A 15,813-nucleotide genomic window follows, 5' to 3' on the forward strand; every position below is an offset into this window, starting at 1 on the left:
AGTCTGCTTCTCCCTCTGACCCCTCCTCCCTCTCATGCTCTCTGTCTCTCATTCTCTGTCTCGCAAATAAATAAAATCTAAAAAAAAAAAAAAAAGTTTCAGTTCTATTCTTCTTTATACTATAACTTACATCTTTCCTTGTTATACCTAAAATAGAACGGTTTTAAGATTTACTAGCATGAAATCTTCCATCTCTGTGAGATGAGGGAAGAAAGGGAATAAGATGGTCAAGGATCCATCTGGCAGGGAACCCTTAAATGGCACAGTGGGTACCTGAATCCCCCATCAAACTACTACCTCTGTGGCCATGTTACCCGGGGACCTGTCCCAGCTGCTAACTCAGGAAATGAGCAGGGAGCCTGATGCTCTGCCGGGGCCAACTGCTCCATCTAGGGGAATCCCAAAAGGGCTGTACAAATGGAAAGCTTAGCTCCTGGCTGGGTTTGTCACTATTGCCCAACAAACTCAGATAAACTCATGGCAAGAGAAGCCAATCACTCATGAGACAAGGGTTTGGAAAAAAGAAAGGAAAAAATGTATTTTGGGTGCCAGTAGCCAGGGGAGCTAGCAGGCTCAAGCCTTCCCAACTGGCCTCTCCACCTGCAAGATGGACACTGGGGTTTTATAGAGACAAGCTCAGGGGGGAATGTGCCAGGGAGCAGGCAGGGAGCACGTGATCATGAGTGGGGGGTCAGTATGTGTTCAGCCCAGGATCACAGACAGGGAAGGGGACATGTGGGTGTGGGGTGTGGTCTTCTAGGCATTCCATTATTATCAGGGCTTTTCTGGCCTGATTGGAATGTTCCAGTCATTGCAAAACATCTCATCAATGTCTCAAGAAAGTACAATAAGAAATACACATAATGGGTTTTAGTTGAAGCATGAGTTAAGCAGTCTTGTCTATTTCTGGTTTTAACTGTTGGGGTCTATAGTTGAGCAAGAAGGCGTGTTAACAGCTAGAACTCAGCATGCTTGGAATAGTTTTGGTAAATTTTATCAACTAAAATAAACTACTTTTGATTTATCTTTGCCTTTTTTTTTTTTTGTCTTTTCTTATTGAGTTTGCCTATGCCTGGAACAAGTTGTGTTCCACATCTAATTTTATATATCCCCCAAAAGTAAAGCATAGCTACTCGTTGGGGTTTACATTTTTACATTTATGATTAATTACATGGTAGCTTTCCTCTAAATGATGGAGAGGTATCGATTACAAATTTATACTGTAGTGTAGTAGGCTTACCCCTTATAGAGTAGAAGTACCTGTTAGGGTTTTCTAACATCTCAGACTTTTTGTTCTGCAGATGAGAAAGATTTCCAAACTCTGCCTTTTTCCTTGTTTTCTTATTTATTTATTTATTTAAGAGGGGGGAGAGAGAGAGAGAGAGAATCTTAAGCAGGCTCATGCCCATCACAGAGCCAGATGCAGGGCTGGATCTCATGACCCTGAGATCAAGACCTGAACGGAAATCAAGAGTTGAATGCTTAACTGACTGAGCCACCCAGGTGCCCCATGTCATATTCTTTTTAAAATCAGTAGTAACATAACAAAATACCTGACAACTAAATTTTCCCTCTATGTAATTTTGGTGTTTCACCAAGAGCTTTTGCCTTAAAACCAACAACAAAATGAAATCTCTTCCTCCAGTCATCTGAAGAGGTCCTTCCATTCTGAATCTAGACTTCTCGATGGAAAGAAGTGAAATGTTGGGATGCTTGCCTGACTTTGTTTTCACTTCCTTACTGGGAGTTAAGAATTCAGAGTCTCCAGGACTCCTTTGGAAATGGGTCTGGACACATGCCAGATTCATGTGTCCATCATACAGAATTCCCAGGAAGTGAGAGTTTCAGTGATGGTTACCATCTTCTGGAGTCATTCAGAACAGAAGACTGAATTATTACTGTGCAACTTGGTGGCAAAAATCCCAGGACTTGGCCGGCCATCTACCCCGAGCCCTGCTGTGAGCCTGGTAATGCACACGGCTGCACAGTGGAGGCAGAGAGACAAGGTCCTAAATCTAGGTGCGCAGTGTCCAATAAATCCAGAATGTGAAGGAGAGTGTGGCCATGTTGGCGTCCTTTTGTGGCCTTGATGTGGCCCAGCGCTGGAGCAGGGGCGTCCTCCAGATCGGGAGTCTTACGAGCAGACACTGGCTTTTTGAAATATGGTTACATTTTCACAGAGTGCTTCGAGTTTCTGTTCATGATGTTACAAGCTAATATGACATTTTGAGTTCTTCCTCAGGTTATAAAATTGGTACTAAAAATTTATTGAGGCCTGAAGTGAGAGACTTCTGGGAGAAACTAGGAAGCTATGTGGCCCCTGAAGAAGAAGGGGGTCACGTGGACCTCTTTGTACCCCTTGGAGCATCAGGTCAGTTTGGAAAGGCAGTGGGCATGCCTACCTCAGTGATATTTTGTGAATATTTGAAATGATTCAGTCACACTTTACTCTTTCTCCCTTTTCCCTAACACCTCACATACTCATGTATTTAGGGGGAAAAGAGCTGGCGTTAGTGGTCCGTGTAACCTGTCCCTGCAGAATAAGGTCACTAGTGACATGAGCCAGCCACGGATATTATTTGTAGCTCTTCTGGAAAACACAGTAAAACCAGCCACCGCAATACAGGGGAAAATGCCTGAAACCATCATCAGTTGGTCTGAGAAAAGCCTCCCTGCTGTGTTCTGAACCTGGAAGGAATGAGCATGAACTTGGTGACCAGGGACCTTGGGCTTGAATCCCACTCATGCCACTTGAGCTGTGTGGCTTTAGGCAAGTTTGTGGACCTCTGTTTCCGCATATGAAAGTTAGGATGATAGTACCTTACCTTACAGGACTTGTATCAAAGTAATGTAAATACTTATAATAAATACACTTATAAAAATACTCATGATAAAAATAAATGATATAAATACTTAAATAATATTTGAATATTAAAAACAGACAAAGTGCTTGGTAAAGAGGAGACTGGTTGCTGATCCCGGAGGTTACTGATACAATTTTAAGTGCCCATCTGTCTAGTATCAGTCACTATAATTCAAAGTTGATTTCAGTACTTGAAGAGAAACTCTAGAAACATTAAGACAAATTCACTTTTTAGACATCTGTTAAATAAAAGCTCTGCATTCATGGGTTTTTTTTTTTTTTTTTTTTTTTTAATGCCAAGCAGAGGAAGGCAGAGGGAGTATAAAATTAAATTTTCTCAGTTTCTTTTTCCCATCCCTTAGGGAACTGTGAGTTTTAAAGTTCGTTCTAATCCTCGGATTTCACTGAGCTATGCACACAGGCCAAGTATGCCTCTGGCAGGCTTCAACCAGGGGAAAGGGAAAAACAGAAGTATGGGAAGTGGTTTAAAAGAAAACAAATTACAGAATATCGTAAAAAAAAATTTTTTTTTACACAGTTATGACAATTATGTAATCTTAACTATAGAAAATATGCATAGAAAAATCTAAGAAGAAATATAACACAATTAACAGCATCTATCTCCAGATGTGTTTTTCAGATTTCCTACTTTTGAAATTAGAATATGGATGGTGTGATTCCTTTGTTTAAATCCTGTGTGTGTATGGGGGAGGGTGGCAGTGTATAGAAAAGAGTTTGGAAGGATGTATACCAAGGTGTAAACAACAGTTGGATAAGTGACTTTTCTTTCCTTTTATCTTTTTTCCTTTTATCTCTTATATGTCCCTATTTTCTGTAATGAACTAGTATTACTTTTATAATGAGAGCAAAGCAATTTTTTTTTTAAGATTTCATTTTTTTAAGTAATCTCTACATCCAACGAGGGGCTCAAACTTACAACCCTGAGATCAAGAGTCAAATGCTCCACCAACTGAGCCAGCCAGGCGCCCCACAAAGCAAATTTTTTAACTGGAGTAGAAGAAAAAGAAAGGATTTGGGAAAGTAAGGCATTGAAAGGGATCTAGAATAAGGGGAAAAAAACAATAGATTTGGTGACATAAAAACTGTCTCAAGTGAAACTTGATGGCACTCAACAGTAGGTTTCTCACCACCATTTTGGCCCCCAAATCATCCCCAAACTCCTCATCAAATGCAATTTCCACCTGGAGGAGCCGTCAAGACCCTGATTCAGACGAAAGGCCCCAGCTTCTCAGTCCAAAAATCTCTTTTCTGCCACCTCAGGCCTCACTCGGGAGCTTGTCCTCCCCAGTAGCTGTATGGTCTCTGAGCTTGATCTCCAGCATTTTTCTGAGTACCACTTCCAAAACATGCACCTAATATTCCATACACCATGCTCCAAATACTCCTATTCCATCAGCTCTTTGCCTCAAGACACTCCCACTTTTCCACTCTCTGTCACCCTGCCTTCATCCTCGGTTCCTTCTTTGTTAAACTTGGATTTAATGGTTCGTTATTATCATTACTCTCTTGCAAAGAATCTGAATTCTCGGGCTAAATGTCAGCACTCCGTAAACACCATCACCTGCATTCTCTATGCCTGTCTGCACTGAAGCAGCTGTGTTGAAAACAGTACTATGGCTTTTCTTACTCATCTAACCTGACTTTGCTGCCCTAAGTATCAAATGGGGCTGTGGCACTGACAAGCAATCCTACCACCTTCCCTTGGAAAATTCCTTTCCCACTCCCTGAGATGACTCTATCATCCCTTCTCTTCCTTCCTCCATCTTTCAAGAACCTCTCTCTCAGCTGTTGACCTCACCTTTTACTCCCCGAACTTCCCTCCCACCACCAAATCCACCACCTACCCCACCTCGTACCTTTATTCTCTGTCTTCCCTTCTGTCACGGTGGAAGAAGCAGCTCTGCTCAAATCAGAGATCAAGCATCCCACCGCCTTTCACCTCCTCACGACCACATTCCCACGCTCAGTTCTCTCCGACAGCCTCACCCCTCCCTCTTTATTGGGTCATTCCTATCAAATCAGGAACACATGTAGTACCAGCTCCTGTGCTAAAAAAGAGACCATAAGTTGCCCTCACCTGTAGACACTCAACCTAGATACACCTATGTACTGACTATACCGTGGTTCTCAAATGTTAGTATGTATCTGAGTCACCTAGAAGGCATATTAAAGTACTCACTGCGGGGTCTCGTCCTAGCATTTCTTACTCACTAGGTCTGGCGTGTGGGCTGAGAATTTTCATTTCTAGCAAGTTCCCAGGTGTTACCGCTGCTGCTCAGCAGGGGTCCGCTCCAGATTCTCTCTCTCTCCCCCCCTCAGCCCCTCCCCCTGCTCACTCACATTCTCTTTCTAAATAATAAAATAAATAAAATTTAAAAATTTCTGAAGCAGCTTTATCAAGGTGTAAATGACGTAAAATAAACTGTACATATTTAAAGCGTGCACCTGGATAAATTTTGACATAGGTATACATACCCTGTGAAACCATAAAATAATCAAGATAATGAACATATTCACCACCCCCAAAATGTTCCTCATGCCACTCTGCAATTTTTTCCTCCTGCTTCTCCCCATCCCCATCCTGAATTAACTGCTGATCTCCTTTCTTTCACAATGCATTAGTTAGTATTTTATAGAATTTTCTATAAATGGAATCATACACGGCTTGCATTCTTTTTTGTCAGGCTTCTTTCACTCAGAAGAATTATTTTAGATCCACCCGTTTGATGCTTGTATCAATGTCTCATTGTTTTTTTATTGCTGGGAATTATTGCATTGTATGTATATACCACAGTTTGTTTATTCAGTCACTTGTTGATAGATATTGGAGTTCTTTCCAGTTCCCGGGTCTTAACCTAGAAAGCTGCTATGAACCTATGTGTGAACATATGCTTTTATTTCTCTTGGATAAATACCTAGGAGTGGAATGCCTGGGTCATATGATAGGTGTTAACTTTTTAAACACTGGCGAAACTGTTTTCTGGAGTGGTTGTACAATTTTACATTTCCACTAGCAATGTATGAGAACTCTAGTTGCGCAGTACCCCCATATTGGGTACGTGGTCTTCTTAATGTTAGCCGTGCGAGTGGGTGTGCATTAGTATCTCATTGTGGTTTTAATTTGCATTTTCCTCATGACTGATGATGCTGAACATCTTTTCATGCACTTACTTGCCATTCATTGGTCTTCCTTGGTGCAGTGTCTGTTTGAATCTTTTGCTCACGTTTAAAATTAGGTTGTTTCTTTTCTTATTGAGAACTCTTTATGTATTCTAGAAAAGTGATTTGCAAATATTTTCTCCCAGTCTGTGACTTATCTTTTCCTTCCCTGAACAGTCCCTTTTGAGATGAAGTTCTTAATTTTTGTGAAGTCAAATTTATCTATTTTTTTTCTTTTATAGGTTATACCTTCAGTGTCATATCTGAACACTATCTGACTAAAGTTCACAAGATTTTCTTTATTTTAGAAATAAAGAATTTCTTCTAAATTATTTACAGTTTTGACTTTTAGATTTCCGATCCATTGATTTATTTGTTTGTTTTATATAGTTTTAAAAGTATGGGTTGAAGTTTCATGTTTTTTTAAGGTATGGATATCTAATTTTTCCAGCACCATTCCTTGTAAAGATTATCTTTTCACAGTGTGTTCCATTTGCATCTTTGTTGAAATCAATTGACTACATATATGTAGGTATATCTGTGGACTCTATTTGATTTCATTGATCCATTCCAATTAAAAGATTAGACCCCCAGTAAATGAGAGACATCCCAACCTTTCAACCACCGCCATCTTGTTCCAACCAATTTGGAGTAATTGTTTATTCTTAGACCACAAAGAATTAAAATACATAATCCAATATATTAGTTTCATTCACACTAATTCCTTCTATATGCTGAATCCAATCTTTATGCTGTGTCACTGAAGAAGGGGTGAAATTAATACCACACTAAATTTTGACCATCGTATTTAACAGTTTCAACAGTTCTACATCTGTCCTTTTACAATGAGACTTCTCCTTTGAGTCAGACTAGTTTAGAAAATATATTAGATTTTTCTCTGTCTTTGGCCTGAGTATTCCAACTTTGAAAATAAACACCGGGTCAACCTTCCTGCCCTGTCTCTCCACCCTGTTGTTTAGTCCTCATTAACTAAGTGTTTGGACTTCAGCACTTAGAGGTGAGCTAGAAAGTGCTTACGGACTGTTCCATGAGGGATTTGAATCGAAGATGAGAAATGCTAGGGACCTTTCTTGGCCAGCTTAGCGCTCCTAAGCGGTACTTAACTGTTCCAAGGCAAAACCTGTGAGTAAACTAATGAAAGTATTTTTGACTCTGCAGAGGCAGGAATGGAAGTTCTTTCCCAGTTGTCTCAACTAACTGGCACGTTCTTTACTGCCCCCACTGGAATTGCAACTGGCTCTTACCAACACAGTAAGTGTATGTGGGGGCTGACCACAGTGCCCAGGAACATCCTCAACTCCGGGGTCACCAAAAGGCAAAGCCCAGCTAATAATACTGGTTCTGGCCCATGTCGATGACTGTCTTCCATTCCCTCTCGAAAGGAATGCTGTCACTACCCAAACTATGTCATTTTCCATGGTCCAGTGCCCTTTCAAGTGCTTAGAAAGGGATTATTTATTACAAATATTTGCTTCAAACCATCATGTACACAAACTCTGTTGAAAACATCATTTTTAATAGTTAAAGATGTATAGTTGCTGATCTAGAGAAATAACAAGTACCAAGAATAATTCTTCTTAGTGAGACAGAATCAATATGGTTTCCTTTGGAAATAAGAATTGCAGCTATAAAGAGATGGTGAAGGGGATTGCTCAGGTTCCAATTCAACTGCATTATCTGAGAGGAAAAACAAAGATAAAATATACACCTGAAAGGAAAGTTTCATTTAGATACTGAAGCTGCAGATATTAAATGCAAATGTAACACTGGCTGACCAACAAGAGTACCACAGTGCTCTGCTAAAGTAACAAGAACCATTTTCTCCTTTAAAACTCCCTGGCCTCCTATTACACGGGGTTTGGGGCCATGTAGAAACCATATAAAACATGACGTCTCTAATCCCAAATGCCAAGGGACTTTCAAGCCTGGGGAGAACTGGCATGATTGGAAACCTGCAAGGGAAAAGACTCCATGTATCTACAAAAAAGCACGTTGACCTGCTAGATTTTTGTAGCAGAAGTCACTTGTTAATTTAAGTTCTATAGCTACATTACCAAGTGATAGAAAGCACACTGGGCTTTGTGCAGATAGGATGGCAGCCTTGCAGCAGGGAGCAGGGTGCAAACACTGTTCTTTATGGGGCGGCTCTTCTTCCTTTTCTCCTCCTGTGTCTCCTCTTCCTTCTGTTCATCTTCCTTTTCCCTCTCTTCTTCTTAGTTTTCTTCTAGAAAAGCATGTTATAAAGAGTTGCACATGTTTATCAATAAAAATGAGGGGAGGGGAATCAAATAAGGCTATCTATCCATTGAGGACAGAAAATCAGATTTAACATGCCCCAGCATCATTCAGTAATTGACTTTCAAGGAGAGAACATCCTTAAGCACCCACTACAGTCATGTAGAGATATTTAGAGAGAGAGAGCAGCTTGACGTGATGTAAGGAAGCCACAGGGTTGGCTAGCCCAAGATGACTTTGGATGACATGGTGGGGAGACCAGGCAGAGTGGGGTTTTCTTGTATGTTCATTTTAGGATGTAAAGAAAAAGCAGCACATTCTTGCCTACTCTGCTTCCTGATATACAAATCCAGCAGCTATTTAATTTTGATTTCAAATGTAACATGTCAACCTTATCTGTCAAAGAAGAGATAGGCATTTGAAATTATTCATTGTGTCCTTAAGCTTCTAATTTTACCTTTGAAAGCAGCTAATGGGTGTTTCTCTTAGTCTTCTAATGAGAAAGGAGAATAAGTCTGCTGTAAATACAGCTAAGTTTTTGTTGTACCATAAATAAGAAGAATTCTTCATCTGAGCTCCAGTCCACAATAATAAAAGGAGAAAATCATGTCAGTTCTTAGTGATTGGCTGGGAAGACCGTGGGAAAGGGCTCCCTGTTCCATCTACTTCAGTGAGTCAAAGCTGCAGATGTGGTCCAGTTTCACGGATTGTCTGGAAGACACCTTGAAATCAGTAAGGAAACAGTTAAGTCCTCTCTTCAAGGAGTTGCAAAAGAACATCAGTGCCAGGATAATAGGTAAGAACTCTTGCTGCTTCTGTTGTAGGTTCATTATGAAGGTCCTTCCCTATCTAGGGTGAATACAAGGTCAGGAACGGCTCAAGCAAAAGCGGGCTTCTATACCTGTTCAGTAAAACTTTCTTTCCTTTGTTTTCCATATCTCCTTTCAAATGTAAGGACTATCCACTGACAAAAAATATATTCATCTTCAAAATGCTGAAGCTATTCCTTTTAAATAGTAGTGTTTTACTAATCCTATGCCCGTCAGTGGTTTACCTAGACAAAACTCACTGAGTGTTTGCTAAGCCAGAGGGCTCTGCCCTTCTTCCCACCACAATTTGGTCTAAAAGTTAAGCTCCTCTTAGACATAACACCCATTACTTAAGTTGTTCTACGATTGTGTTCTATGTATTTTCTAGATAAAATATTCAATTTGGTGGTGGGCTCCACAGACCTCTGCTGAGCCTCTTGGACATCACTGAATTTATCATTCCATTTGCACTCCCTACTCATGACTAATCTATCACAATAGAGTCTTGGAAGCCATTTTCTGTGGCAACCAGATCTTCCCCTAAATCAGTCCATTCTTTAAAATGAAATTGTTTGTTTGTTTTGTTTATTTATCATCTGGGTAAATGACCACCACCCCCATCTTTAACTACCTATTCAATTTATCCCTAACGCTTCCCATCTGACTAAAATACCCTCGAAATCAAGTCATTATTTAGTTATGTCTTACTTCCTTCTTCCCTCCCTACCCTGCTTCTTATTAAGGTCCCAGACAATTACTGTCTACACAAGAGCAATAGCACACAAGTATGCATGTAGATATTTTATGTCAATGTATGTCCTACATCACTTTACATAAATGTCTCCAAAACAGGGAGCTGTCTTCTTGGTTTTATGTACTATCTGCTTGACCACATTTAGTAGATGTTCAACCAATATTTTAAAAAGGTTATATGGCTATAAACAGGGAGAAATTATTTCTCCTGTTTTTTTTTCATAGATATTAAGGACCACAGAGAAAAGCAGAAAAATTAGCTTTTTCAAGATAGAAGTATTTTTGATGATATTTGTAAGAAATGAGAAGTTAGATGGAATAAAATTATTTGCATATAAATGCACATTGTTCAAAATATTAAAAATATAAAAAGATGTCTGTAATTATGGTTGTATGTTGTTTGTTGTAAACTAAGTCTTGAACTCAAAAATACAGGGGTGTGAGGAGGAAGTTTTGGTGGGAATGAGAATCTAAAATTTAAACTTATAAGGTTTATTTTCACCTGTTTTCTCCTTATTGTCCAATTTATAGATTCTATTTAATATCAGCTTCACCAGGGCGGGTACTTTTTAATATGCTTTACATTTAGTTACGCTTGCTCAATTTATATTTTATCATGGTGGATAATCCCCATGGCATAATAGAATTTTAATTTTTATGCTTCACATTTTTTAATCCACTAAAAAGCAACTGTGAGGAATGAGTTGTTTTCTTCTTGCTCACATCTCTTACATCAATTAATTACAAGGCGTATGGCCTTATGTACTTACAGGGCAGCTTACTTTTGACCACACAAGTATGGCTAGCATTCTGAATAACCAAGAAATTGCACAAGCTCTGGCAGATGGATTGATGGAACTTACAAAAGATAATTCTGTGAGTGTTTCTTCGAAGAAAGCAAACTTTAAAAACCTAACACTTTACGTTTTTAGTTTGCACTGATTTTTTTTTTAACCAGTTTATCCCTTGGGAGACACAATTCCTCTGAGAATTACATCAGGTTGTAAAAACAGCCACTGAGAGATTCTGGGCCCAAGATGTATTAGGTACACAAAATAGACAAATATAAGGGAACCTGGGCGGCTCAGTCGCTTAAGTATCTGCTTTCAGCTCAGGTCATGATCCCAGGGTCCTGGGATGGAGCCCCGCATGGGCAGCCGGGAGCCTGCTTCTCCCTCTCTCTCTCAAATAAATAAATAAATAAATATATATATATATATATATATATATATATATATATATATATAAAATCTTTTTTAAAAAATAGACAAATGGGAAAATTTTCTCGGTTATTTAAAACGTATTTACATTGTGCGCTGTTTTCCGTCTTGTGATTAATTTCAGTCAGAAGTGACTTCCTTAAACAACATGTTAGTGGCTTTATGTTTCACATAAACATTACTCAACAGTTTAAACAATTAATAGTATGATAGGAAAACCAAGAAAGCATGAAACCAGAAAATGATGAAGGGCAAAAAAGGCTAGTTGAGAGAAGAAGGGAAAGAGAACACAAAAAAACACAAATAAGCAAATCAATAAGTTAGTTGGGGACAGGCATGGGGGAAGCATGTAGAAGCATTTTTTTCAGAAACCAATCTTGGCTACTCTCCCAGAAAAGTCAGTCGACGCATCAGGAAATAGTGAGGAGAGACAGTATACGGGACCCCGTATGGCAAGGCTCTAGGACCATGAACTCTGCAGCTCTGTTCCGGGGAAGTGGAGAACAGGATAGGAATAGGGATGATAGTAACATACCTGATGCTACATAAGGTCTTTAGTTCTCCACGGAAAGATTCTCAATCCTTCTCTTCCACTGTAGTGATTCTACCTTGTGGATGAATTTAACATCATCTTTGTACATGTCCTTTATCTACCAGGGGTCTGCTCTGGTTTCAAGTTGGCTGCCTGGGTGAGCAGCAGGCATCTCCAGAGTTAGCTGAGCACAGGGCGGAGTCTGAGAAGCTGCAGTTGGCCATGATTTGTCTTCTCTGAAGACCCAGCTCCTCACTGTTCTAGCTACCCATCGTCAGCCCAGGGAGTAAAATGAACAGGGATGTTCACAGGGATGACCCGAGGTCTTGAAAGGTCCTGCACTGTCTCCTGAAAGACCAAAGAATTACTAAACGTGTTTGGTGTAGGTTCAGTGTACTTACTCCCAACCGAATTATTTTAAAATGATCTTGTATGATGTAATTTCGCTGGTGCTCAAACCTCTAGCCTGAGAGGGAACCAAATGTGGGGGTGTCCTAGGCTGTTCTGTGCAGTCATCCTGCTGCAAGGCCTCTCCCATGCTTCTGTCCCCCCAGAGAAAGCAGGCTCCCTCATGTCCCCGTTCCTCATCTGGCCTCAAGACTGACGTGGGCAACTTTGGGCCACTTTGGTTCTGAAGATCTTGAGACCTTCCCCACAAGACCTTGGCATCCTAATTGGATTGTGACAATAAGAGAACAGGGATTAACTACAAAGTCCTGTTTACAGACTTTAATTGAATAATACTTACTTAGTTTTCTAGACTTTTAATTAGGTAGAAAGAAGAAAACGCTACTAAAAATATATTCTCTCTTCTGCTGCACCTGTATTGACCTGTTTTCCAGGTGAATGTTTTAACTGGAAATTCTTTTGTCTTTTGGTTTGGGGGGGTGGGTTTTTTTTAGGACAAACCTCTGGAGTTTTTGTCAGATTTTCTGCTGAAGAAATGTGGTAAAGGGAGCAAGGATTTTGAAGAAAACGTTATTCCGACAAAACGTGATCCAAAGGCCGCACTCAGTTTACCTCCGCAGGTAAAGTGATAGGGGCAGTTTTATGCCATTAATTCATTGTGTGCTTAGACACCTGTGGTTAAGAAATCCATAAACAATAAGGATCATCCTACCTGGAAAGGCTTCACTTTGTCATCTCTCCTAAGAACTTCCCTTCCATGGGCTATGATAAAAAAAGGGTGCTTTGTAGATTCCTGGCAAGAGTGGCCTTCAAGCCACCTGAGGGCAGAAGCCACCTCGCCGACTGGGGTAGTGCCACTCGGGGCGGGGCGGGGGCGGGGTAGTCGGCCCCTCGCCCTGTGCCGCTCCCTCGGTGGAGCCCCGGCTCACTCGAGAGAGACAGTGTTTTCATGTGCAGCCCATGACACTTTTGGGGGGAAACACGGCCGTGTTCTTCTTTTCTTAGTTCATAAAAGGAAAACGAAAAGTGGGTTTTAAACCAGTCCTCCAAGCGAACAAGAATAATTGTGCCAGTAGTATGTTCAGAATCCAGCCATCCTTGGTTCTGTGAAATAATCGGGATTCGGGAAACACTGAAAATTGCCTTGTCATTCACAGAGCTGGTTTCTATGCAAATGTCATTTCCGAATCAGGGGACGCTCATAGAAAAATCACCTCTTGGATGATCAAAGGCTTGGGGACGCCACCCCCACCCCCATGGAAACTATTAGTAGGAGGAGACCTGTGAGTTCCATCAAGAAGACAAATAATTTGTTGCCCTATTAACCTGATATTCTGGAAGCCTCTGATCACACTTCTTTAGAAGATAGCACAGCGCAGGGGAGGGCGAACAAGGAGGGCTGCTGGTGGCAGGGTCCCCTCTGCCGCAGCTGCAGACTTGCTCAGCAGCATGACAGGCCTGCAGGTATGCGGGGCCACCCCTCGGACGTTACCAGAGAAGGACCCCCGCTTTAACCGGCCTCCCTGCCAAAGTGACTTATTTTTCCCAAGCACGGGCTTCCTTTCCAAGAAGAGTCCTAACACATTTCCAGGGACTTCTAAGCCCTTTTTAAGACAGAGCCCTGCTTGCCTCATGCCCCTTGCCTCATGCCTCAGTTCAGGAAACTCGCGGACCATGCACCAGTCAGGGTTCTCCAGAGAATCTGAGCGAATATGATCATTTATATATATATATGTATCCTATTCGTTCTGGTATACTATGTATAGTATACTATATACATACCATATACTATACTATATTGTATTAATTATACTGTTATATAATATTATATAGCATATAGTATACTATATACATCATATAGTATACTACTTATATGTGTATGTATATATACACTACTAGGATCCATATATACATGTGTAATATAGATATATACACACAGAGAGATTTGTTATAAGGAATTGGCTCACATAATTATGGAGGCTGAGAAGTCATAAGATCTGCAGGGTGAGTCTACAAGCTGGAGATACCCAGGAGAGCCAGTGGTACATTCTAGTCCAAAATCTGGCAAGCTCAAGACCCAGGAAGAGCTGATGTTTCAGTTCAAGTCCAAAGGCAGGAAAAAGCCAATGTCCCAGTTTGAAGGCTATCAGGCAGGACGAACTCTCTGTTACTTGAGGGAGGTCCAGGCTTTTCGTTCTACAGACCTTCAACTAATTGGGTGAAGCCCACCCACATTAGGGATTGCAAGCTGCATACTCAGTCTACCTATTTCAGTGTTAATCTCATCAAAAAACACCCTCACAGACACAGCCAGAGTAATTTGACCAAATGTCTGGGCACCCCATGGCCCAGTCAAATTGACACAAAATTAATCATCACAGAAAATTTCTCAGTTAGAGGTTAGCTACGCCCTCCCATCTTCTCAGTTCAGTTTCCTAAATATTTACAGGAATGAAGCACGTGCAAGGCACTGTGTTGTACCCTGGAAATAGACAACAAAATAAGACGCAGTCACTGCTCTGAGGTAGATAAGCCTGCACAGAAACAGATGACACGGATTGACTGGTGCCTCTTAGCAGGATGCGTAGGAGGGAATGGTCACGCTAAAGTGGGTATTTGAGAGTCCCTTTCTGCTTCTCAGAGGCTTTTTGCCTTATTATGGCAGCTGTTATCTTTTGAGATTCGTGGGGATTAGTCTCCCAAAAAGGTGGATGTTATCTCCATCTAGCCTTCAGTCTGTGAAAGCCTTTGAAAAACAGCTCTCGGGGCTCTAGAACCACCAGCTTTCCCTTGCTTCCCTAAAGGGGATGCCCAGCATGCAACCACATCACACGGGATCCAAATTCTTCTGAAGCCCCCACAACGTCTGCATCATTACCGACTCCCTGGAAACCTTACTGGAGTTCTTCCACCCCCAGACACACAGACCCCAGAAATGTTCCTCTTTGAAGCAAGGAAACCTGAAGGAAGCAAAGGGGGACAAAAATGATCAGCACTTCCTCCTCTGAAGTGTTTCTTTTCCATTTGAAAACTTGACAATTGGCGAGAACCACTTCTGGAAACTCTGACACCTAAAAGAATGGTCACTGGAAGCATTTCCTCTCAAAGACACTTGGGTTCTTTCTTCTGGCAAATAAGATCCACATGGAATCAAGTCTTTCCAACCTGCTATTGACCTAAACATCTAATCACTTGAATAAATTAATATAGAATGTTTGGGCTTTAAGTTGCCTCACTGCTGGAAAGCAGGCCTACTAGTGTGACATCACCCACCTGTAGTAAATCCACAGAAGTGAAAGGCTCCTTAATGCCTAGGAATTTCTTTAAAAAAAAAAAAATCAAATTAGAAAAAAATATGTATTAGATTTCTTACTTGGTTTTCTATCGTTTAACACTTACGAGCTTGTGCACAAAGCCCATGAAACAAAATCAGGGACTTTCAGGAAGAAAAACTATAGCTTAAACATAGGTGCCGAGGGCGCCTGGGTGGCTCAGTTGGTTAAGCGACTGCCTTCGGCTCAGGTCATGATCCTGGAGTCTCGGGATCGAGTCCCACATCGGGCTCCCTGCTCAGCGGGGAGTCTGCTTCTCCCTCTGACCCTCCCCCTCTCATGTGCTCTCTCTCTCTCTCTCTCTCATTCTCTCTGGCTCAAATAAATAAATAAATAAAACAAAAAACATAGGTGCCGAATTAGGATAGAATAGAGAAACTGAGTTTCTCCACACATTGGAGTTTATTTTTTAAACGGTAGGTATTGGGGCGCCTGGGTGGCTCAGTTGTTAAGCGTCTGC

General features: G+C 41.0%; 1 protein-coding gene across 1 annotated transcript in view; it reads left to right on the forward strand.

The window, feature by feature from the left end:
• Positions 1-15,813, forward strand: part of ECT2L (epithelial cell transforming 2 like) — a 64,094-nt gene that overhangs the window by 26,901 nt on the left and 21,380 nt on the right. The window contains exons 8-11 of the mRNA XM_034990778.1: positions 2,243-2,371; positions 7,223-7,315; positions 8,913-9,095; positions 10,634-10,737. Coding sequence (XP_034846669.1) covers positions 2,243-2,371; positions 7,223-7,315; positions 8,913-9,095; positions 10,634-10,737 — 509 coding nt within the window. The remainder of the gene's footprint in view (positions 1-2,242; positions 2,372-7,222; positions 7,316-8,912; positions 9,096-10,633; positions 10,738-15,813) is intronic.

This window comes from Mirounga leonina, unplaced genomic scaffold (genome assembly GCF_011800145.1).
Source record: "Mirounga leonina isolate KUSES-001 unplaced genomic scaffold, KU_Mleo_1.0 Mir_53, whole genome shotgun sequence".
NCBI classification, from domain to species: Eukaryota; Metazoa; Chordata; class Mammalia; order Carnivora; family Phocidae; genus Mirounga; species Mirounga leonina.